The 25,081-nt window shown below is 40.6% G+C and overlaps 1 protein-coding gene across 1 annotated transcript; it reads right to left on the reverse strand.

Annotated features, from left to right (window-relative positions):
- Window positions 1-19,278: 19,278 nt before the first annotated feature.
- LOC145437329 (dynein axonemal heavy chain 2-like) lies at window positions 19,279-22,498 on the reverse strand. Its single transcript, XM_080314535.1, has 2 exons — window positions 22,281-22,498; window positions 19,279-19,619 (listed from the first exon to the last, which is right to left on the reverse strand). Exons 1-2 carry the CDS (start codon window positions 22,465-22,467, stop codon window positions 19,465-19,467), a joined length of 342 nt encoding a protein of 113 aa, XP_080170661.1. The 5' UTR covers window positions 22,468-22,498; the 3' UTR covers window positions 19,279-19,464.
- Window positions 22,499-25,081: the final 2,583 nt, after the last annotated feature.

Here is a 25,081-nt window from a genome sequence, read left to right on the forward strand (position 1 = left end):
CGCCTCATAACTAGGCTTCTATACAGAGACAGAGGGCTAACGATCGATGGTAGAAAAAACTAATGAAATTTGTGGAAACGACGCCCCGAAAATTAGCCAAAGATACCAGAATTAAACACGAATTCCATCCGATGTTGATGAGCCTTGATATTCAAGTTTAGTACCGTCGTTCATCTGTTCAAATAATTTTATTTATATAACACATAGGCCCATATGACTGAATAATGTGACCTGCTGACTTGATGACCGAATGTCGCTTCTCGCTGTACCATCATTTCACAGAAATATTTTCTCTCAAGTTTCAGAAATATACTTCCGCCGGACCCCATAAAACAGTATGTCTAGGGCAGTGGTTCTCGAGCTTTTCTCGTCGTGGCACCCTCTCAAAGGGAACATAGTTCGAGGCACCCTATATCAATTCGAGAACCATAAGCAAGGGCGTAGCTTTTTTTAAACTAAACTAATGAAATTGGTCAATAACATAGCTACTTGCATATTGCATATGCGTTATCATTTTCAGATTTACCGTTAGAGCTGATAGAAGCGATGTCATCAAAGATTTAGTGGGCACGTAATCATACATCTCGAACTATATGATTCTGCGGCACGGTACGACTATTCATGTGTCTCACGAGGGTGAGTGTCAGGCAGGTGAATTGCCAATAATTATTTTGTTGAAACAAGCTGTTATTTTGTGACCTCAAAGCGAAAGTTGTCTCCATTCAAAAAGTCGCTCTCGTGCCCCAATACAAATTATACAGATTAGTAAATATAAGAGAAACTTCTTTGGTGAGACGCGCACGGTTCCCAATTGCATTTATTCACAGGGACTAATATTTCCTTCTGCTGGTCGCATTTGTACCCCGGAACTCAGATCGCAAGGATAGGCACATCTGGCGCCGGCGTCAAGGCTTTATCGCCGGCGATCGTTCTAGGTATCCCAGCGGGCCAAATGCGAAGCGGAAAATACACTGGCGGGACGAGACAAAGGTCTAGACAAGTAATTTCCAACCCTTTTCAGTTCGTGGCCCACTTTTCATCCAAATTTCATTGTGCGACCCATGAGATATGACAACTAATGAAAACGTAATTCAACTCACAGTACGTCGCTGTTGTTGTTTTGTGGTAGCCTATTCATGGCGTTTTTCGACTGTGATGACCCTTTACACGAGGCCGATATTTTTTAGTTTTATTTCGTAGCTGTCGACTTGTAGCACGGCCCACTTATGTATTTATTTGATACATCATTTACGGGAAACTCCAACACTTGAGTCGACCTCGATAAGCTGTTGAACACCACGCTTTCGCGTCACACATAATGCAGACAAGAATCAATACGCGTAACACACGATTACAAACGAGAAAGCGCGTATATTTCGAAATTCTTCGCGACCCACCAGAAATGGCTCCGCAACCCACCGGTTGGAAAGCACTGGTTTAGACTATATCAGTGTTTCCCAACCCCGAGTCCGCGGACTCATTTGAGTCCGCGGAAGGTCCTGGGTGAGTCCGCGAGCCCAGTAATTTTAAGTAACTTTATCGGCACACACGTTGACAGATTGTCAACCTTGTATTTCCTCGTGTTTTTCAATGGAAAGACGCCAGTCTCATAGTGAATATATTATTTTAGGTAATTTTATATCGATAAGACCTTAAGAAACGATCATGGATCTTAATCTAGCGGTCTACGGACTTAGTTTTAGATTGAGAAGTCGAAAATCTACCGAAACGTCAAAATTTTCAATTATTTCTTTCACTTCCGATATGATTTCGGAACATGTAATTGACGGACCTACGGGGCTCGTTCACTTTCGGACCAAAGTCATTGCAGCCTTACGGAGAAAATAGCTTTTTGGTCCGAAAGTGAATGAGCCCCGTCCTGGTCCGGTTCCGTCAAATCCCGATTTGAGAATGAGGCTGCGTAATACCTATTTTGAAATGTCAGTAACCTTAATAGCTGTCATAAAAAATGCATAGATGCCTCAAATATGTGACTGGCGGTACTCAACTTGAATAGTGCTTTCAGAACTATACATTCATTGCAGTAGAATTTATTACCTCGGTGGCTTTTCAGGTTTCCCTTATCAAGAATTAACGGCACCATAAGAAGGAGAACGAGTTTGTATACAATCTGTATACCGCTAATTGTCTATGTAACGTCTTCTGTGTATTGTATAATTTGATTCTTTCTTATCCCTTTATTATGACTACCGGAGTACTGGTACAGCTGACTTTGGCCAGCTACCGTTACTTTTTATTATTGCGTTGTTACGTCACATTATGTCGATTTGGATTTCAATTGAATCTCTTTCTATATGCTTCTTATTGTGCCGACTCTTGTTGATAAGGGCCATACGAAATGCCTTCACGTGAATAAATTATACTGCAGCGAATATAGTTTTGAAAGCAATATCAGGGATACCTCAATAAGCGATGTTTCACCACGTATATTTCAAACGCAAGAACAACGAAACAGCACTGCAAATAATATTCGTTCTTCTGAGATTTTCTGTGACTTGGGCAAACCAGTTGGTTGCAAGTATCACAAGCAAAACGGGTATGCTTTGCACATCTGTAGCATCTTCCTGATTTGATACCAAACATGCCAGGTATAAACCCCTATTATCGCCAACTGGAATTTTTCAAACTTTATGTCCAAGGTAGCCTATAGTTAAAATTGTCATAAGCGATTCTATCATGGTCATAAACTGTACAATTTTGGTCGGATTGACTTGAATTTAGTACGAATGGACTCGGAATTTAATGATTAGTATTCACAATTTACATACCGAATATGCCAGGTATAAACCCCTAGGACAGTTCCTCAAACACACGTATGCAGGACTGTAACTGCCACACCCCAAACCCCCATAATTGGGTGGCGAGCTCGAAGGGTGCCAAAACTATTTCGTGAATTAACATAAATTATAGAGTATTTTTTTAAAATTTATGCAACTTTAAATAAAAATCGCGCTAAGCGGGATTTAATGGTGTCGAATTTCTTGATTATTAGGTACCCTTCCCCCAAGAAAAAATACGCATGAATTATATCATTTTCCGAAACGACTCACTCAGTTCTACCGGTAAATCTCATTACATGAGCAGAGACATGATAAAAAGTTTACAGCAATATATATGCAATTCCCGATCATGTTGACCAAATGTAGAATATTTTCGCGCTTCGCGCGGTTCATTCGAAACGAGATGGCTAACTCAACAGTACAAAAATTTAGCTGAGAAGTAGGGGTAAAAAGGTATCGGAAGAGGGGGCGAAGCCGTTTGGGGCGAAGCCCCCCCCATAAGTTAGATTTATCACCCTGTGGGGGCCCAAAACCAACGTTTTGTGGGGGGGGGGCTGACGAAGTGCTGTTACGGTCCTGCACGTAGGCACATAGCACACGTTTGCGGCGCGATACACGCTGAGAATTGGTAATTGATTATTGCGACTCTTTCACTCACAGACGTTATTCGGATATTGATAAATCGTAGGGAAATGTGCTAATCACAAAGACAATCTATAGTGGTCTATAAGTGGAACTCCAGATATGGACTGCATTACTGAACAGTTGCTTGAATTGCAAGCCGATAGATGTGGAAAGACAAGTTTAAAAAAGCTTCCTTGAATCAATTTTGGCCAAATGTGCAGTCGATGGAGCACAGTCTTTCAGATCTTTGCTAGCAAGCAGAAACAGCTCTTTTGCTATTTCTATTTCCGGCCACATAGCCTACCTGTGGGAATCTGGCTATTCAACTCTCACGGTAAACAAAAGAAGTATAGCAATAGACTACAACCAGAAGATCACATCAGATGTGAGCCTACATTGACAACCATAATTCCGGAATTTGATAAACTTGTCAAGCAAGATCAAGGACAAGCCTCTCATTAAGTGTGGGTTGGGTGAAAACAGAGCTTGCTTTTCTATTGTTACCGTAATACACTCTCGTGGATAGAAACCAAAAAACCTACTTTTCGTTAATATAAAGCTTGAGTCCGCGGATACATAGGCGAGCTTGAAAATAGTCCGCGGGTCAAAAAGGTTGAGAACCACTGGACTATATGTTCTGCGGCGTGCAGTTTTATTTCTAAATCGGAATCAGTGAGTTATATTATTCTCACATGTTGTGGACAGAGTTGGATCAATTACACTAATTCAGTTCAATTACAATTACAATTGCAATTACTCCCTTGCATGTTTCAATTACATTGCAATTACTCAATGCTAAAAATATTAAATTACAATTACAATTACTGTTAAACATGTAATTGATTCGGTATAGAGAGGTGTTCTTTGACAACCGTAGCAACGTAATTAGCAACAATCTCAAGCTATTCATGTTTCATTCATGATACGTAGAATACATTTTAATTAAAAAAAACTCGAACGTATTCGAACTATTCCGAATCATGAGTGCTGAAAACTACAATGAGAGGTTCACGTTCACAAACGAACCTTGGTAGGTTCTGCACTGTGAATCTTTTCATGGGCTACCATTTTACACGTCTAGTTGCAATTCTTTGCATTTCAACTTCGCACCACTCTATGCACGACGCCGCCAACATGAAAAAATCGACACCAAACAGTCATGCACCTTGGCAATCTCAAAAATTTTACTTGCTTTGTTACATAAGTTTACTCGAAATATCCAGCTTTCCGTTTGTGAATATTTAGTGACTCGTTCTGCTGTGAGCTTGACCCGCAATCACACAACATCAAGAGCGAAATACACAACATGTAGGTACCTATAGGTAGTCAGCGATTGGTGGTTATTCAACCAATCAATGATATTTATATCGTTGTCTGATGTAAAAAAATCTAGCAGGCGCAAGGGTCAATCTTGATTTCATGTGTTTAGTGCATCATAAAAACCAGATCCGTGCGATTGGGGTGTTTGCTACTGCTGTATAACTTGTTAATGGGGTAATATCGGTAGCAAGTATAGAAACCCGTCTACACTCTGCTCAATATCAGCGTAGCATTACTCAGACGCCAAATACATTGTTGGGTCTGGCCTAGAAGATAAGGCGTAAGCTTATAGTCCCTTGCAAGTCCTCGTCGAAACTGTTGGCAAAGCGACAAGATATTCTGGGATTATTATATCATTTGATCCCAGCAGTTGATACACTAGGCGGCGTTTGAAACGTCAATATGTACTTCAGTATTGTGGCATTATGTGGGCCGAGTCGTCGCTACGTATCGTGTACATTAATATAGGCTATAGGCTATCTCACTGCAATGTAAGGTCGGAATTAGAAATATGACGTCACGTGACGCCATGATGTTCACGTTCGCGTTCTCACAGAGCCTTTGAAAAAGGTTCGCGTTCACACGAACCTGAACCTTTCAGAGGTTCACACAATCCCTAGTATTTGGTAAGGCGTCAGCGATAAGGATGATACCGATAAGGTGTGTAAAATTAAAACAAATGCAAAAGGAAAGAAGCTCCTGATAACTACGAATTACAAAATTTTGGTTCGCCTTTACATTTTCATTTGCTCAAAAACTGTTAGATTAGATTTGATGAACATTAGGGTGCGGAAAGTTTCTGGCCTTGATAAATTTGTCTGAGATTGGAGGTAAGATTGGGATAAAATGTCCACAAATGCGTGATCAAGTTTGATAAAGCCTTGGTTGAAAACTTGAATTTCTTGTTTTCAATTGTTGCAACAAGCCTCAGTACTGGTAAGAGATTAAAAAACACTGACCCAGGGATATCTAGAACTTCAATAAGTTCTAGATATCCCTGCCCCGACCCTGCCCCGATATCCCTGCCCCGACCAGGAAATGATTCAGCACAGGTTTCAGAAGAGTTTACTTGCTGTTCAACCATTTTAGAAATATTCGGATTTTGTTCAGCCCACTGGTTCTCTAACTTTTTTAGGCAGTGAAATATTTATAGTGTCCCTTATTACAATACCACACAATGAAACCAGAATGTTAGCAATCCTTACAGATAGTTTGATGGCATGGAAGGTTATGATTGTTGATGAGAGAATTCCCCAATATGAAATTCGGACTATACACAAAGCAACAACTATGAAATGGAGGTAAATTGTGTCAAGCGCGAAAAAAATTTCAGTTAACCGGAGCTTCAGGCCTCCCGAGGGGGGGGGGGCACGCCCCCAGTTTGAGAACCACTAGTTTAGCCTATATTGAAATTCATCAAGTTTTCTGTTGCTACTGAAGTATGGGAAACACTTTAGCATGGCTGAATTATCTAGTTAAGGAGGCACGTATAGAACACCGATGTATATAGGCTAATTATTGTATGTTGTGATTGTCAGGTTTCAATAACAATGTAATTGAAATTGTAATTGGGTAAGTTTTCTATCCAATTACAATTACAATTACACAAAATGGAAATGCTTCAATTACAATTACAATTACATGAAAAAATGTAATTATTTACATTCAGCTCAATTACAAATTACAATTGATCCAACTCTGGTTGTGGATGCGTTAAAATTAGGCTGTGCTGTAGCTATGTATTGCTTGTTAAAATAGCCTTGCATCGGTCCAGTGTATAGGTATTCACTACATAATTTTTCTTATAAAATGCCGACTCAAACTATATTCCTTAGATACAGAGACCTCCTCGGTACTCGGTTCACCATAAACTAAAAAGACTGGTTCGCGGCTGACTTCAGTAAACGAACATATAGTGCTCCAAATCCTGTGGAAATGTCGGCCTTCAGCCGCCCCAGTCAACAAAATTGGATACTATCGGTCTGAATGATGCTTCAAAAAAATCACTTATCGCACTTAGCCGCAGTTTCATAGCTCTTATTGCCGCCGTTACTATACACTATACAGCTTACAATCGCTATTATCCCTTATGTTGCAAGTCATCACAATGTGGACAATAATTTTTCATTGCCAATGTTTGTCTTGTTGAAATTCATCACGTATAACAAAAGCATACAAAGCACAGTCTAAATTCAGAAAACCAGTCATAGAAAATATATAAAAGGAAACATAAATTTAATGCCAGTTCCTAATCAGTTGTAAAAAATGCAAGAGATCTCATCGCATATATATCGTAAATATATATATTTACCTATTAGGCTACTTTGGGAGACAATCGTACTTATTTTTGTTGCAGTTGGGGTACCAACAAATTTGGGAGAAAATTTCGTGTCCCCCTAATTCTTGGCGACATTTTCCCTCAATTGCTATGGTCTGATCATCAAATCTGTTCGGGACCACGGTTATTGGTCCTTGATTTGTCCTTTACAAAAGACATCAAGCCAGGAAGTAGCAGTAGTTTCGAGTTACAAGGGCGACATTTTCACCCGTGTATAAACACCGTCTTTTGAAAAGTGGCATTAACTGGACAACCAATAGGGAATGCTTTCTTCCGATTTTCACGTGTATAAAATGGCACCGCTTTGCCTACATTATAGTTTTTGTTTTGGAATTAATCAGTGAAGAGCATTCCCAGGGATTTTAGGCCGTTATACACTGTGTTAAAAAATGACGACATAAAAAATGCTGACTTCCATTGTGATGACTCGGCATAAGTTCTAGTTGCGATCTTGATAGACGCCGCGGGCCGTACGATTTTAATGTCGACTCCTAATATTTGACCCCTGATTAGCTCTTAGCAAAGGCGAAAAGGCACTATATCATTGTTACATGTTGCTGTTTAACACGTGTGATACATATTGCTAAAAATAATCACTGCTTTGTCGGCGCTCGGTTAATCCCACGAGAGCGTCGGCGATAAATACCGGCTTTCGAGCGTGTTCTCTCAGCAACTCGTGTTTTATTCAATCGACTAAAATCACTTGCAACTTTGAGTGATAATGGTGCGTAGCTGCATACTATGCGGGGATAGCTTACGCCGTGTTCAGCAGAGTCGTTATATAACGAAATTGAATTCGCCACAGGTATATCCGGAGTCTTATATTGCAAGCCGATTAGGGCATAGGGCGTCTATGCTGTGGAAGGATATAGCAGTATGGACATTACGACACATTTGTTGTGATTCCTGCATTCGCGTTAGCAATGCCAATCACGTTATGAGCATAACTCCGTGATGGTTATATTTGCATATAGTAAGGATTTGTTGGTACTGATCAGGTATAATTGTCACCTTTGTTGCGTCTATATCAGGCGAACGCTTCACGCCGTGAAATAAATTACGATTGTCAGCGGGAACAAAGCAGTATTAATCACCACAATGGACTCCTTACCGACTGTGACCGCTTTCTGTCGTATGCGACGAGAAAGCGATGGGTAGTTATTGATGACTCGTTGTAGTGGTTTAGCGCGCAAAATGTAGATTAGTCTGCGTCTAGTGAGTCTATGAGGAGAGTTTGTTAGTAACCTTTTGAAGCAGATATTGCTAGTCGCAATGGCGCAGTTAGATGGAGATATCGCCTTTTTCATTGCATAGCAGCGGACTTGATCAAGTTACAATTTTCAGCGTGATACACACGATGTCCTCGCTCATGACATATATAACAGACTTGTACGCTTCAGTGTACATACAACCAGTGGAAGCGGAGTTATTGCCGTCGAAAAATTTTGATTTGAATAAAATAGTATTTACGGTGAGCACAACTATAATAAATAAACAAAGAATCGGTCACCGTAAATACTATTTTATTCAAATCCAAAAATGTTCGACGGCATTACCTCCGCTTCCACTGGTTGGAATTGAACCAAATTTGGTGAACATCGCTTTGTCTTGTGGGGGTCAGAGCGCCAGGACAGGAACATTCGGCGCCAGCCATTTAGGCGCCAATGGACATTTAAACATATATTTTATAGTATATATATATCGAAGTTTTCGGTCAGCACGAGGGCAGTCCTTTTCGGCCAAGGTCTTCTTGCTGCTGATCGGTCTGACACACTTCTCGGAGTCGCATGTTGCAGCATGTCTTGGTGCGTAGTGGCGCGGTAATGGCCAACGCCAAAGTCTCCATTTCTATAAATCATGCGTATTGTTGTTGGGGGAAGGGTACCAACAATGAAGGTAATTGCCAACATTAAATCGTGCGCAGCGCGAAAAATTTGTTTAAAAAAGTTGCACAAATTTCTAAAGAAATACCTCATAATTCGTTTAAATTCGCAAAATATTTTTGGCCACTTCCGAGCTCGGCGCCCCCCAATTCGGGGGTTTGCGGTGCGGCAGGTAGGGTCTTGCATACAGTCACCAAAACTTTACGTTTAAGCACGAAGTGGGGAATCTCGGTAAACTGGGGCCGCGGGCCACATTATCATGTAAGTCGGGAAACTGTCCGCGGGCCGGACAAAATCCCGTTGCGGGCCGTATGTTGCCCGCCCCTGCACTATACCAATCTAGTTCGATGACGGTCACTCAACTAGTAGATGTCTCAGTAGTTCTAGCTGTAGAAGCGTATTTTAAGAACGCAGTGGTTTGTACCAGTCTGATTAATATATATGTATACATTTAAAGAGCTTCTTGAAGTCAACTATCATAAAATTGACCAATCCTGATTTATGCCGGCAGAAGAAATTTCTATACAATCTTAAAATTTTCAATTAATATGTATCGCTATTTGTCTGTGTGTTGTCTTCCGTGTATTTTATGATTTGATTTTCTCTCGTCTCTTGTTATGACGTTTGCCAGTAAATTCGGCCCTCGGTAAATTCGGCCGTTATAAATGCATCTAATACGAATTTTTATTCTCAGATATGGAAGTTTTACGTGCCGTGGTAGATGTCGCAGTGCGAGACTCCACCACGCACGCTACCTGTTCACTGTTATTGGGTACTGGAATTACCAGCACACGGGCCGCATGCGGTCCGCGACATGATTTCAGTGCAAAATTTTACGTGCCGTGGGTGGGTAGGGGGTACATTAGGGTTGGAGGTGGGTTAGGGTCCATGTTGGGGTTAAGGAATCCCAAGATTAGGGTTGGGGGTGATGGGTATTAGGGTTGGGAGGGGATATTTGGGTTGGTTAGGGACTTAGGGTTAGGGTTAAGGTATCCCAAAATTAAGGCTGGGGTGATGGGTATTAGTATTGGGAGGGGGATATTAGGGTTGGGGGAGAGATAAAATTAGGGTTAGGGATAGGGTTAAGGTATCCCATGATTAGGGTTGGGGGTAATGGGTATTACGTATTAGGGCTGGGAGTGGGATATTAGGGTTGCGGAGGGGAGATATTAGGGTTCGGGTTAAGGTATCCCAAGATTAGGGTTAGGATTGATGGGTATTAGGGTTGGGAGGGGGATACTAGGTTTAGGGTTAGGGTCAAGACAACCTAACACTTTCACTGGGTGAACAGAAAATTTTCAAATTTTTTTATGTTTATTTTTATATAAGAAATAGAAACTTTCTTCTCCTGTAGCAATGCGGCTACTGGTTGGAATTGAACCAAATTTGGTGTGTAGGCTTAAATTAGGTAACCTAACAATTTTATCAATTAGCCAGTACGATTTGAACCAAAAAGTCATTTTTGAAGACCCCTAGTAAGTATATCACGAGTCGGTGTATATGCCGAAAAAACATTCAAGGACAGATAACATGCAACGTCCTATTCACATTGTTTCGCTCGATGATATGTCTCCAGATTTCTTGCTTTTAGTAATTCTTCCGAAAAATTAATATATATGCTTTATGCACAGAACTGAGTCGATCTGTATTTGCAATTATGAGAGAACGGAATATTCCCGGTATTACGTGAGGCCGTTCGTATGCTTCAGTCTAATGGTGTGCAGTCCGCAGGACCAGCATTTCAGAGCTAGCCATCTGCAAGCCAGGTCACTCGAGGCATAGAAAATGGAGGCAAACATTCGATTCCGCGAGTGAGCTACCAAAATGATCGAGGCGCGTTGGCATAAACCTGTACAATGTACATTGTACTTGTACATGCATCGAATAGCTACTTCCTTAGTTACAATCTGAGCCTCACGGTAAAAATGTGACCCGCAACACATGCAATCAATACATACATGCAAGTATTGATGCTATTGACCGAATTCATACGTTACTTTTAGAATATATTCGCGCTTCGCTCGGCTATAACAAGAATGACCACAGTCGGCAGATTTTTTATGACTTAAATGTCAGCGATTTTGGGCGTAGTAAGATAAGTTCACTGTTATCTGATCTAGCTCTAAATCAGGGGTCACCAACACGCGGCTCACGATCTGATTTCAAATTTCGCAAGAACGGTCAGTATAGCATTTTGAAATGCTGAGATTGATTTCAGTTTCTACATATATTGTTGTTGTTGTTGTTGTTGTCGAAACATTAGCTTTTCTCCTGTGCCCAATATCACAATTCCTCACTAGCTGACACGGTTTCGGCGATGGCAACAGCGTTCCATCGAGGAAGAATCAGCTGATATGAATGGGCTGGGCATATTGCCTTGACGTGCAATGCACCAGCTTCTAGGGCTAGGCGCTACCAACATCGAGACGCTTAAAAAATCGGCTTAGAGCTTCTCCACAAGAGCAAGCTTTTCAGGCAGATAGTATTTCAGCTAGTACCGTGTCTCGCTAGCCCCGATATCGACTCCTTGGTCACTGAAAAGGGCTGTCAGGTAGCGTGCGCAGCTCAGCCTCATAGTCGAAAATGAAATGAAATTGACGAGCATGCTATTTTTTGTTGTATTTGTATTTCTTTAATGAAATATGCTTTGTTGCGCCGATAGCAGACGATATATATAAACGTAAGACCTTGGTAGCTTTCACACCCTATTAAACGTCCGCTTGCGAATGAATATAACTTTATTAGTTACACGAGCTTTCGGAGCGCCGCTCCTTCATCAGGTGTTAAAGCGAAAGTAACGCGAAAAGAGCAACGCAAAAAGATTTTCAACATATGCATATCATGACATCATAGGAAATAAGAATTTGTTGATTCCAAAGCCGCGTACTTTGTGACGTCATAGACACCAATATCAAGTTTATATTTGAAATGCATACAGTAAGTTGTGTTCCTAAAACTGGATTCCATAAGGTGTGTTTATAGTAGGGATGGTGTGAACGTGAGGTTCACGTTCGCGTTCTGTGTGCGAACCTCGGAAATTTAAAGGCTCACGTTTACAAACGAACCGTGATCGGTTCTGCAGTGTGAACCTTTTTCATATATTACAATTTCCACTTCATTTTAACGTCTTTGGCAGAAATTTATTGCATCACAACTGCGGGCCACTCTATGCATGGCGCTGGCAGCATAAAAATCAACACTAAACGAGCATGTATTTTGATAATCTCAATTAATTTACCGGCTTTATTAGAAAAGCATGCTCGAAATATCCAGCTTTTTGTTTGTGAATATTTAGTGACTCTCTGCTGTGAGCTTGACCCGCAATCACACAACATCAAGAGCGAAATACGCTATATGTAGGTCAGGGAATGATGTTTATTCAATCAATCAATGAAATTGATATCGCTGTCTGAGGTAAAAAAAATCTAGCTGTAGCTAGGTGTTGGCTACTGCTGTATAACTTGTTAATGGGGTAAAACCCGTTTTACAGTCTGCTCATTATCAGCGTAGCAACACTCAGACGCCGAATACATTGCCCGGTCTGGCCTAGATCAAGCTTTTGCAAGTCCTCTTCGAAATTGTTGGCAAAGCGACGGAAGATATTGATTTTATGGGATTATTATATCATTTGATAGCTCCAGTTTATCTACCCATGTCGACGTTTAATAAGTCAGTATGTACTTCTGCATTGTGGCATTATGTGGCCCGAGTCGCCTCTGTACATTAATATATATCACTGCACTGCAATGCAGGGTTGGAATTAGCTATATGACGTCACGTGACGTCATGAGGTTCACGTTCGCGTTCACATAGAAGTTCTATGATAGAACCTTTCAAAAGGGTTCGCGTTCACACGAACCTGAACCTTTCAGAGTTCACACCATCCCTAGTTTATAGGCTAATTCACATGAACAAAACGTGTCAAGTCAAGCATTTCATGGTGTAGTGAGACATACATCCTCCAGCTATATTCAGCCCTTGTCGGAAAATATGAAATTTGTCAATATATTTTTGTTCAGTAGCCTTGCGGAGGGTAGAGTCTTCCATGTTCCCGACCAATACGTAGATTGTCATGTCGTTCTCCGAGTGCCCAGCCGAAGCAAAATGATCACCAACCGGCTTCGATTGTTAACTTTTGATATGTCATGTCGGTGACCATTTACCCTCTTGTGGAGAGGTTGACTGTCCTCTCCAACGTACCATGCATTCGTTCATCCTTTTCGACAGCGATTCAAATATACGACATTACTTGATTTACAAGTAAAATGGCAATGGCAATCCGCAATTTTCCACGCCGTTTTCTCGTCTTGACCGAGGTTGCCTGCTGTTTACCAAAATGTTACGCAAGTTGCGTGATTGCCGGATGGCTAGAATAGGTCTTCTCGGAAATACTTCATTGCATTTCGGATCGTTGATGAGTATTCGTTGATGTTTTTGTGAAATCTTACGAATCTTTTCTGCTCCCGGGAAATAAGTAGTGATCAGCGGCCCCCTGCCATCTCGTGTTTCCTCATCGTACAATGTGGGCCTTTTTTATTTGGTTCTTTATTAGCTGTCGATCATAGCCAGATTTGATTAGTTCGTGTGTAAAGGGAGCGGCGCTCCGAAAGCTCGTGTAACTAATGAAGTTATATTAATTCGCAAGTGGACGTTAAATAAGGTGTGAAAGCTACCAAGGTCTTACGTTTAACGAAATAGTACTTCTTTTGAATTACCTACAGTACTATATACCGTCGCCCATGTCGGTGACCAAAGCATTGTACTGACGTAAAGGTGGGGCTTATTTTGTCTCGATATCGCGTTCTTGCGGCCTCTACGAAATTTGAGAAGTTTCTCGTGACCCGTTTTGAGTTGGCAACCCCTCTCTAAATAAAATATCATCAATACTCTAGTGGCCCGCGCAGTGGCTTCAAAAACCTTATGGGTCCTCTGGCCAAAAGTTTGGCCACCCCTGTCATCATTCACGTTTAATTTAATTTCAAGATTTGAATAGCAGTGTGTCATAGTAAAATTCTTTTTATTAATATATTACAGAGCACGACTTCAGCTATTATATACTATATCAGTATTCAGTATATACATTATACATTATACAACTATTCTGCAATAATTGCAACATTTAGCAGGAGAGGCTTCTAATTTTCTGGTTCTAATGACTTTTAAAACCGGGACAAGAAAGCCTGATTATGGACGAAATCTGCCAGTCGACGATAAGGCGTGCGAGATATGCGGCAAGACATTCAACTGGAAGGGTAGCTTGATCAGACATATTAAAACGCACACCGGAGTGAAAAGGTACAAATGTCACACATGCGGCAAATCTTTCCTGGAAAAGTATCTCCTGAATCGCCATTCGTGTTCGTCGGTTCATGACGGATTAAAGAAACATTAGTGCGATATATGTGGTAGGTCTTTTCCATGTAAATCGTTACTCAAAAGACACTCATTGTTTCACACGGGATTGAAAGAACATGCGTGCGACATATGCGGAAAGTCGTTTATGGTAAAGGGGTTGCTCGAGAGTCATTCATTGATTCACACTGGATCGAAAGACTACGAGTGCGATATATGTGGCAAGTCGTTCCTGCGAAAGTGGGATCTGAAATCTCATTTTCCGACTCACAACCGAGTGACGGACTTGGAATGTGATATCTGCGGGATTTCGTTTGTAAATAAGCGTTACTTGGAGCAGCATTTGTCGATCCACACCGGAATCAAAGTCCATGAATGCGAGATATGCGGGAAGTGTTTTAGGACATATCCTTTTCTGCAATCTCACTTTTTAATTCATACCGAAGACAAAGAGTATTCGTGCGATATATGCGGTAAAGGATTTCGGTGGATGACCAACGTGAAATCACACATGAACACTCACTCCGGAATGAAACGCCACAAGTGCGATATATGCGGACTTTGCTATTCGCAGAAGTACAGATTGAAACGTCACTCGTTAATTCATATCGAGACAAAACGTCATAAGTGTGACGTCTGCGATATGACATTTCTGCAAAAACGATACCTGAAGTTCCATTCCGGACTCCACGCTGCAAAGGAAAAACATAATTGCGAAATGTGCGGTAAATCATTTCGTCACAAGTCTTACTTAAAAAAGCACATGAAAATTCACAGCCACGTCAAAGAGCATGTGTGTCATATATGTGATATTCGTTTTCGGGAAAAGTCTCATCTGAAAAGTCATATTTTGATCCACCAGGACGGCAAGCCACACTCTTGTGAAATATGCGACAGAGAATTCAGGTATAAATCTAATTATGTTTCGCATATGAAATGTCATATCAAAACGGAAGTTTAAAAGCAAACTGTGAAATCTGAAGCAAGTAGTTCCATTCATGGATATCATGAAATTCATTGGAATATGAATATTCTGCGACTTTCATTTATTTGCTTCGGAATCATTTGAGAAGTCTTATAGGATTTTAAAAGCTGCCACGTGAGCAGAAAAATGCTTGGAGTGAATAGTAGATTGAATGGCATTCTTAGTTTGATATAGATTTAAGATGTATTGTGGTTTCGTGAGGACCTGCATTTTTGATTACTGCTTCAGCTCCCCATAACCTTCGATCATATTTTCGGCGGTGTTTCCATGATAGTCTATCGATGTGTATCGCTGAGAATGGTCTGCGTTGGGTCCATTAAGATTCACATACGGTTTCGGGACGGCGGGAAAGAAAGCGCGCGTATCCATTTCGCTGCGCCCTTGACACACCTCATGAGGTTGAAAAAGTGTGCCTCGGTGCCTTCACTGGGAATTCGTACACTAATTCATACTTGGACAAATTTAATAATGATTACTTGCTTGTCTATGCTACTTGTTCGTTAGAACGAAATGTCGGTAATCTAAGTATAATGCAATTTTTGGAATGTCTCTTTTCATTCTAATTTTAATTGATGGTTCTCCAGAAATTACTACTTGAGAACTGTATAGTGCGAAACGAGCCAAGCATGTTATACTTTTGTATACTGTGTATGTGAATTTGTGTTCGAAGCTTATTGGGAAAATCGGGTCTAGTGTACTTTCTTCGATTTGTGAAACTGAGAAAAACATCATACAATAAAGAATTCCACAATGAAATTTGAATTTTGTTGAGAATAAAAGAATATATTCGTCGTGACTACATATGTGTCTTGAACAACGCTAGCGCACTATCATGTTGTTGCTGAGCACGGGTAATAATGGCGCGTAAACTATACTATCGGCTATATGTCCAATGTCTCATTCAGCTGTTCCAGTGTTCCTTCAAGCTCATACCCTTGCAGATTCGGATATTAGTTATACCAGTGGTCATTATGAAGATTTACAAGTGGAAGATGATTCAGTACGTGGAGTACTCTATCAACACAGGTAAATGATTTGGCACAAGATTCGGTACTTGCAAAATAAGCTTCGGAATCCTTAGCAGTCAGAATAAATCAGAATAATTACTTAGAAAAAGAGTGAAGGAATCACACTTTCGATTCGAAGAAACTGCGTTTTGTTGGTACTTTCGAGATGATAGCATTTCTGAGTTGATGACATGATCCTGGAACTGGCACCATGGATTTTACTGAGGGAGTTGGAAAACCTGTCGCTCGGGTACACAAGCCTACAACAGCCAAGCACCCCATCCCACCACCGTACCAATCAACCAAAATAACGGCATCTGTGCAATACATCTGTTTAAACCAGCGGTGCCTCAACCCGTTCAGCAAGCGGACTGCAAATAGTTTTGGGGACATATGAAGTTTAAACTGTCGATATTGAGCCAAAATTTAATTGCGACAAATATGCAACTGAAACGAAGTATTGGAACTTCAATTCAATAGGAAATTTGCTGCTATCTTTTTGATATCACACCGATTATGCGTGGTTCTCTTGACATTTCTGCTAGGCAAAATCCCGTTGAAACCAGCAATACAGTTTTGACACTCGGGCCTCTCGAAATAAATGTGACTTCGCTGTTCGTTAGATTTTAGTATACTGTCAAATGTCGCCATCTCTTGTCTAAAAAGTCTTCGTAGCTTTTAAAGATTAATGGTCTCACCGAGTTCTAGGCTTCTTTTATGATTATATACCTGCATCATTGTGATGTGGGATATGTCGGTGTTATATTTCTCCAAAAAGTGATATGGGTTCAGCGTCTAACATTTTGCGTACCGGCCTGAGAGTTGAGGCGGACCGACAATGTTCAGAGAACCGATGGTTGAGTATCTAAACCAGGGGTTGTCATTGACAACTTGTCAACCTTCCTTGCATAACGGGCCGCATCTCAACAGCAAAAACCGCTGCGGGCCGCAGAGCATTATTACCGTATATTTGTGGACTACAGGGTTGTAATGACTCGAGTCATGACTCGATTCGAGTCACGATTTTCTGATGACTCGACTTGACTTGAGTCATTGCGCATGACTCGAACCAAGTCATATGAATCGAGACCCAGACGGCCAAGAACGATATTTTATTGTAATTTCGAAGAGAAGTAAAATAACCACACTGTTGGAATTTCGTCTATTGGTACTGGTTCTTGAAAATGCGACCAGAAACTGCTAAAAGTGAGGAAAATGAGTATATTATAAATGCGAACCATTTGATATCAGCAAACAGAGTAATAAAAAGTGAGTTTAACAAGACTTTAACTGGAAACTGAGCAGTCAACACATTGACTTGGACTCGGACTCGAGTCATAATACAATGACTAGGGACTTGATCCTCTGCTCAATGACTTGGACTCGGACTTGACTCGGTGGTGAAGTGAAAATGACTCGACTTGACTCGAGTCAAAACTAAAAAAAGTGAGATTGACTTGTGACTCGGAGCCTTGTGACTTGGTTACAACCCTGGTGGACTACTATTATATTTAGGCTAATATAGCCTATTTACCTGTCGTATATGGGCATTTAGTACATTTGTATGCATTCTACAGCAGCGTGCTTAAGCTTTCAGTTGCTGTTTCTAGTGAGATTATGTCATCTTCCGACGGAACAAGTAAATCCCTTCATGAAGCGTACATTGCATTCGTTCCCAAGTCGGTATGTGCACCTTCAAACCCTTGCACCACAGAACTGAACACTCTGTTTTAATGCGTGAGCGAGCAAGTATAAAATTACGGTGACTTTTTCGTTGCAGAGGCCATTGTCACTTTGAGCTCTCAGTGATATGAGAAGTCTCGTGTTCGGGGGAACTTTTGAGCAAACCAATCAACCCTTCTCCTTTCCTTCCATGGCTGATGCCCTGCACCAATAGTTACAGATGTCAGCTTTGTCAAGTTGATGTTGTTTGCTAGTCCCCTCTCCCGACGTTTGCCCGGCTAGCATTACGTCTACAAATATATCCACCCCGATAGAATACTCCAATACAATAGCGTTGCAATGTCCGTGGATTTTGTCCAATGCTAGGTTAAAGTAGTCTGCGCGGCAACGTGTTTCAAAACATGCGACAAAAGATCAACTGACATTGCTGTTACTCTTCTTGTCACGGTTGAATCAGACAACTGCAGCTTCGAAATTTGTTAGGTGAAGTTGTCCATGCTGCTAAATTCCGGAAACAGCGGAGATTCGCACAGTATAGTTTTGTTGGAGACACATATTTTCTAGCAGATTTCATTGGTTCAGCGATATACCAAGCAATTTTGAACCATGAGTCTTTAACGTCGTCGGCAATCACAACAATGCCTCAAAATATGGATTTCTGGGCCTGAGACCAAGCTAGCAACGCTTTTTTCTGAGATCAGGTGATATGTATAACTCCAAATGGAACTGTCCGAAGACCTATTCAAAACAATAGGAATCTAAACTCGACCATATATCAAGAAGCCAGGACACACTGAAGAATGAGAATAAATCAAATGAAACAGAGACGGTGCGATAAGAGAGCTTAAGTAGCTAAATTAATATGCAACAATACTGTGCCGGTAGTAATTGCGATCATATTGAAAGAGCTCGCGGGCCGCATAATAAGCGTCCGCGGGTTGAGAACCCCTGAGATCTAAACTAACGGGTCTTGATTATTCGAAATTTCATGCCATTGGAGTCATATTTTGTGATACGATTGTTGATGTACAATGTTCTTTCCAATTCTCTACTAGTTGCCGACGGTTACACCGGACAAGTGTTAGTCGGAAATATATTTCAGTTTATTCAACATGAATATATTAATCAATTGTGTATTGAAGTTCTGTAGCTCCAACAGTCTCTTCAAAAACTTCTGTCTCTCTGCGTGTCTTTACACATGTTTACACGTCTGCATTCTGCAATTCTGCGTCTATTAACTGCGGAACAAACGACTATAAGACACGACATTTGTCCGCAGACCACATGCAAAAATACCTCTTTATCATCTCTTTCTAAATACTCGTTCATTGCATCGTCGCTACAAAGTGCCAGACGGAAGATAAACTCGAAACGGGGGAAAAAATGCTCAAAGGTACGAAAAATCCAGCATAGATAACACTGCTCAATATGCTCATTCTCAACTACACATAAAAATGAAGACAAAAATTCTCTAATGGTCCAATGACATCAGAATGGCGGTTCCTCGTTTGACCCAGTGGTCTGCGTTGACGGCGCCGGCTTTGAGGTCCACCGCCACAACGTACGAGGCACGCCCTGTCGCCCCAGCGCGGTTGGGGAAGTAGTAGCAGGGACAGCTGTACATGCCTGTCAAAAAAAGTTGGGTTTGAACGGAGATATCATACTTGTGGTCTAAGTGCTAGGATTTGGACTGCCACGAATAAGTTCAATGTGGCAGTGTTGGGATCAAGTCACTACCTTCGAGTCACGAGTCATTTCGAGTCATTGCACATTTTGACTCAAGTCAAGTCAAGTCAATCGATTTTTTGAGGTGACTCGAGTCAAGTCAAGTCAAGTCACGAGTCAAGTCACAATTCAAGTCAAGTTGCCTTTTCGAAGTATGAGGCATGATTGCGTCATTGCATTATGTTAGCTAACTGAAATACAGATTGAGTGTTCATTGATTTCGAACCGATGAACGAATATAGAGTTAAATATATACACGCAAGAAGGCGCTGTATCGCTAAAATACGTATTCATAGCCTCAGTTTGTAGTTACCAGGCAAAATAGAGAACAGAGAAACGAATAGATGATTAGATGAATAGATGATATGAATGAATAGATGATAAGATGCAAAACATCACATTACCCATTTACATATTGATATGATCAAATCGAGCCTGCGACAATGGTTAAGGACTAAATAAACAATATTCGAATTCAATTTCAATAAAACAGGAGGTTTGGTTAAGCTAAGAATAGAGAACAGAAATAGAAATTTTACTATCGAATGAATTCACTATACTAGTTTACGACAACGTAAGCTATAAGCTTCGATCACTTCGTTTGTGGTCAATTTATCTGTGAGAGAGCAATAGAGGCTCAGTAAAACGCATGATCATTGAATGATTGATCGCACTCACGGGTTAAACCAGTGTTTAGCGAACAATACGAACATATGCAAGTTACTGTGATTTTTATCGACCCCGATTACTTGATGACTTGAAATTGACTCGTGAATTTTGCTCCGAGTCACGAGTCAATCCGCATTTCTGATACGCCGAGTCAAGTCAAGTCAAGTCATTTTAGCAAAGTGACTCGAGTCAAGTCAAGTCATACGAAAAAGGTGACTCGAGTCTGATTCTAATTTTAATCCAATACGTGAAATGTATCTTTGCTCCAATCTAAGTTGAGAAATGCTTCTGTTCTGGTTTTCCTGTGCTTGCTACAAGAGGATTGTATAGTGAGAAACGAGACTAGATTACTGTACAGTGTACACTGTACTGTACAGACATTGCTATTCTCAATTCTCATTAGGATGAACTATGATTTGACATCAACCAAACTTGATTCAACGATCAAGTTTTCGCGAATGCAGTAACTACAATTCTAATCGATTTTGAAAATAGAATTGTTTAAGTGTAATTTTAATCTAATCTGAAGGCCATAAATTGTGCCATTGGCAAGCATCTGTCGGATAATCCCGCTGGTGCGAAAGCTTATCGGGACGACAGTCACGCGTTGTCAGAAGGGGCCGTTCACACTTTCATTTGTGTGCCTTGGAGTAGACCTTTATCAAAATACACCAACCCAAACTCTGTCAACAAAAGGAGTTCGTGTACCACCTAAAATGGTAAATTGAACGCTCTCTATTTCGAAATTTCATGCGGGTGACATCATATTTTGTGGTACGACTGTTGATATACGAAGTTCTTTCCGATTCTCTACTAGCTGCTGACGATTACCCCTGACGAGTGTCAGCCGAAAATATTCGGGTTCATTTCAATATGAATATGCTATTCAAAAAAACTCTGTAGCAATAATTCTAAATCGAATCTAATTCGGAACAGCTGAAAATTTTCTAGCTGTTCTAGGTTGCAATGTATACTGACACGGACGCAGAGGAGTAACGAAGTATTCATACGTTTTCGGGGTACTGATGCAGATTTTACCAACTTGTACTATTTACCCGGGTAGTTTAGTTTTTTTACTACTTCCACTTGTACTCGACAGTTTTTTTAGGCAAAAAACTTACTTTTTACATTTTCAATTTTGTAAAAAACCAGGTAGATTCGGAAATGAAAGAAATAGCCCCTGCACGACCGTAACTGAATACATTTTCCGAAGTTTCATCGATTAGCAGTGCTGGTAATCTCTTTTGTTAAATACAAAGAGAAATCTCACAATTCTGACCAATGTACCCAGTCCCACGACCAAATCAAATTTATAAAACTATCCTTTATAAAAAACGAGTCTATTTCAGACCTTTAGTCTTCTATTGATAATTTAAAGCAGTTTTGACACGCCTTGGAAATTGATACTTTTACTTGTAATCTGGTAGAAATTTACAGTGTTACAAGTTCAGTAGCAAGCTTACTGCTTTGACCATGAATTGGCTGAAAACATATTAGTGACAATGAGAATTTAACAATGATAGCGTAATGGTTAAGCGTCCTGCTTCTTGATCGGTAGGCCGGGGCCAGACCAAAGACCTGATTAGTAACACTGGTATCCATGGCTTCCCTGCTTGGCGCTCATGCATTACTGGGATAGCATGGAGGGGTGGTGCATGACTTAAAAAGCTGTAAAGGCTATATCTGCACTTCCTTGTCCAGCGGCATATGCACATCATGTCCTCATGGTATGCATATGCGCAGATCGCGTGTATGTGTATCATGAGTTGGTTTATATGCCGCAAAATCATCAAGGACATAAATAAACTCCGTCCTTTCCTTTCCTTACAATAGCACGGATGTATCGGTGACCAAGCAAAAACAAATGACTTCATAACATCCAAGCCTGCAAACCTTTTCCTGATTTCTTTTTCGCTTCCGTTGGTTTGAAATGTATGGTGGGCAGCGGGCAGTTCAGCTGCATGGGCGACGCTTCTACCAGGCAAGCCGACTTCTTGTCCCACCCGGCACCCTCCAGGAACAGACCCTTGATCCAAACCCCGTCTTTCGGCGGAGATGTGATGTGGTTGTCGTCCATCATGGAGACGATAAACTCCCAAGACAGCGAGTCGACAGCAGAGGTGGTCAGTAACGAAGTACTTCTACTTTTTCGAAGTACTCAAGTAGTTTTCCTCTACTTCTGGTACTTACTCAAGTAAATCTGATTTTCGGTACTTCTACTTCTACTTCGTAATATTTTGTGATCTACTTACTTACTTTTCGCTATTTTCAGTTTGTCAAGTAGAAGTAGTTAATCTTCCAATCAGGAAGATAGCCAGAGGAATTTCGGGGCTATTTTCACGGAGTATCAACATTTAATTTTCATAAAAGTTGAGTAAAGCCCAGAATTTTCGTCGCGCTTCGCACGCAGTGCTGGATACGGAGTCGCCAGTATGTTTTCACGAAAGTATCGGTGAATATAATTTAGGTAGAGGATTGGCGTGGTTCCGTTCACACTACATTGTCGCCCTTCGTCCATATCAAATAATTCATCACAGTATATAACGTTTGAAACTGATGTTTCGCAATCTAGCATTCATATCGTTATCTGGCATGTCCATGGCGGACTTTTTTTTAGTTTTAGAGCAATTTTTTTATTAACGTTTACTAATCGCGCAAAGTGTTTACACACTACAACTTCTCCGTATTGCTCTTCGACTAAACTACGGGACTTATAATATGGGGAATGGCGCCGTATCATGCTATTTTCTAAAACGTGCTGTTCGAGAAAACAGAGGATTAGCATCGCATTTCGATACCAATACTATCATTTTCATCCCATGATGTGAACGAATACTTATGCTATCGAAACTTGGATACCTGCTGGTATGCATCAACACCTATCGCATAGCTCAATTTGCACCTTTTTACAATCTATGTGAACGAATTAGGATCGTTTTCATAACTACTTACTTACTTGAGTACTTTTAAAGTCAGTCAATTCTACTTCTACTTCAAGTAGTTTTAGGTTGCTTAAGGAAGAAGTACTTCTACTCGTACTTGAGTAGATTTTTTCGTCGCTACTTCTACTTCTACTTGAGTAGATTTCTTGACTACTTTGACCACCTCTGGTCGACAGAGACCTGTCAGAATACGAAGACATGCGGATAACTTTGATTCCTTTGTCGCATCGTGACGAAATCGATGCGATTTGGTTTCGTGATACTTAGAGTTGAATAATATAACAGTATTAAAATATACCGGAATACATTTGGCTGACAGTAGACAGGGGTAATCGCCAGCAACTAGTAGAGAATTAGAAAGAGAATTGTATCAGACTTGGACAAAAAGATTAATTGACTGATCAGAGCAGAGTGCGGGTAATCTAATTCAATAGTGAAACGTTTCTATACACCAATACTAATTCTAATCTAATGCCTGGTTTTCTTGGAAATGCTACCGGTGAACTGTATAGTGCGAACCGAGCCAAGCTTGGTGTACGGACATTTGCTGCATTTTCATGCTTGTGATTTGATATGGACTGAACCTGACTATTGTTTTATTTCTTTCTGATTCGGAATCAATTTCAATTTCTGAGTTTTTGCGAATTTGGTTGTTGATTTGTAGTTTAATGAATGGAAAGAATTGGCGCTTACCGTCTGACGGCCTTAAGCACCACGTTCAATGACATTGCGACATTGCAATTCTAATTTTAATCTAATTTGGAAAAAATGTACAGCTAAAATGCTAATTCCCAATTAAAAAATTTCTAGCTACCCAACGATATTATCACCAAATAACAGGCATGGAAATCGGTATATTCGAACAGATGGCTTAAGCTTCCTGTACAATGCACATACAGGCATCACACTCAATAGTACACAGTAAGAACCGCGGCAGCTTGGTGACATGGTTCAGAACAAAACACTAAAACAATAACATACTATTTTAAGTTGAGCCAGCGTAGAATACCAAATGACGGACAGACCACCACCAAACAATTGACTTACCGCATTGGCCCTGGCCGAAGTCTGCAGAACCGCTGTCAGGAAACCGGTTGGGAACGTGAATCCAGACATCCAGAAGATGGTGGGAGGATGGGCGGTCTCAGCCCATTTAGCAAACTGCTCGACTCTCAATACTAAATCTCTGGTCCACGCGGCCAACGGCTTGAGAGACGGGTAAGCCTGAAAAATTTCTTTTATGATCAGAGGTGGACAAAATAATCAGCATTGCTACTCAAGTCGAAGTAGAAGTACGCCGTAAATTCTTCTGAATTACAAGTAGATGTGGTAATTTCTAAGAGAAGAAAAGAATACTTCAGGTAGAGACAGACAATGAGGATCTCAAAAATACTTGAGTTATTGGTTTCAAAAAGTAGATTTGTTCGAATGGCCGCATACTTTTAGCGGTGTGAAGGGCCAACTTTCGAAATTGCATCATGAATCTTTGAGACTAACACAAAATTACCATTGAAGCTATGAACAGGTGTGAATTTCGAAAATATATTCAATTACCGTGATACAGGGGCTCTTTTGTCCCGTTTTCACTACATATTGACTCGTGTAAGAGAAGCAAACATAATATTTTACAAAATCCAAAGTGCAGAAAGTTTTGCCTGAAGAACTGTTGCTTAAAAGCTTATATCTTAATCTGAAGTGTATTGCTGCATCGAACAATTATTGCTATACGCGGTACGCTGTCGATTTTTCAAT

This window comes from Botryllus schlosseri, chromosome 4 (genome assembly GCF_051294905.1).
Source record: "Botryllus schlosseri isolate E-star chromosome 4, Bs_hap1, whole genome shotgun sequence".
NCBI lineage: Eukaryota > Metazoa > Chordata > Ascidiacea > Stolidobranchia > Styelidae > Botryllus > Botryllus schlosseri.

Excerpts from the sequence above, each read along its gene's own strand:
- LOC145437329 (XM_080314535.1), bottom strand. The coding sequence starts at position 22,467 with ATGATGGACGACAACCACATCACATCTCCGCCGAAAGACGGGGTTTGG. Across the intron at positions 19,620-22,280 it reads GAAAAAGAAATCAGGAAAAG|GCATGTACAGCTGTCCCTGC; the intron begins GTTTGCAGGCTT and ends TTTTTTTGACAG.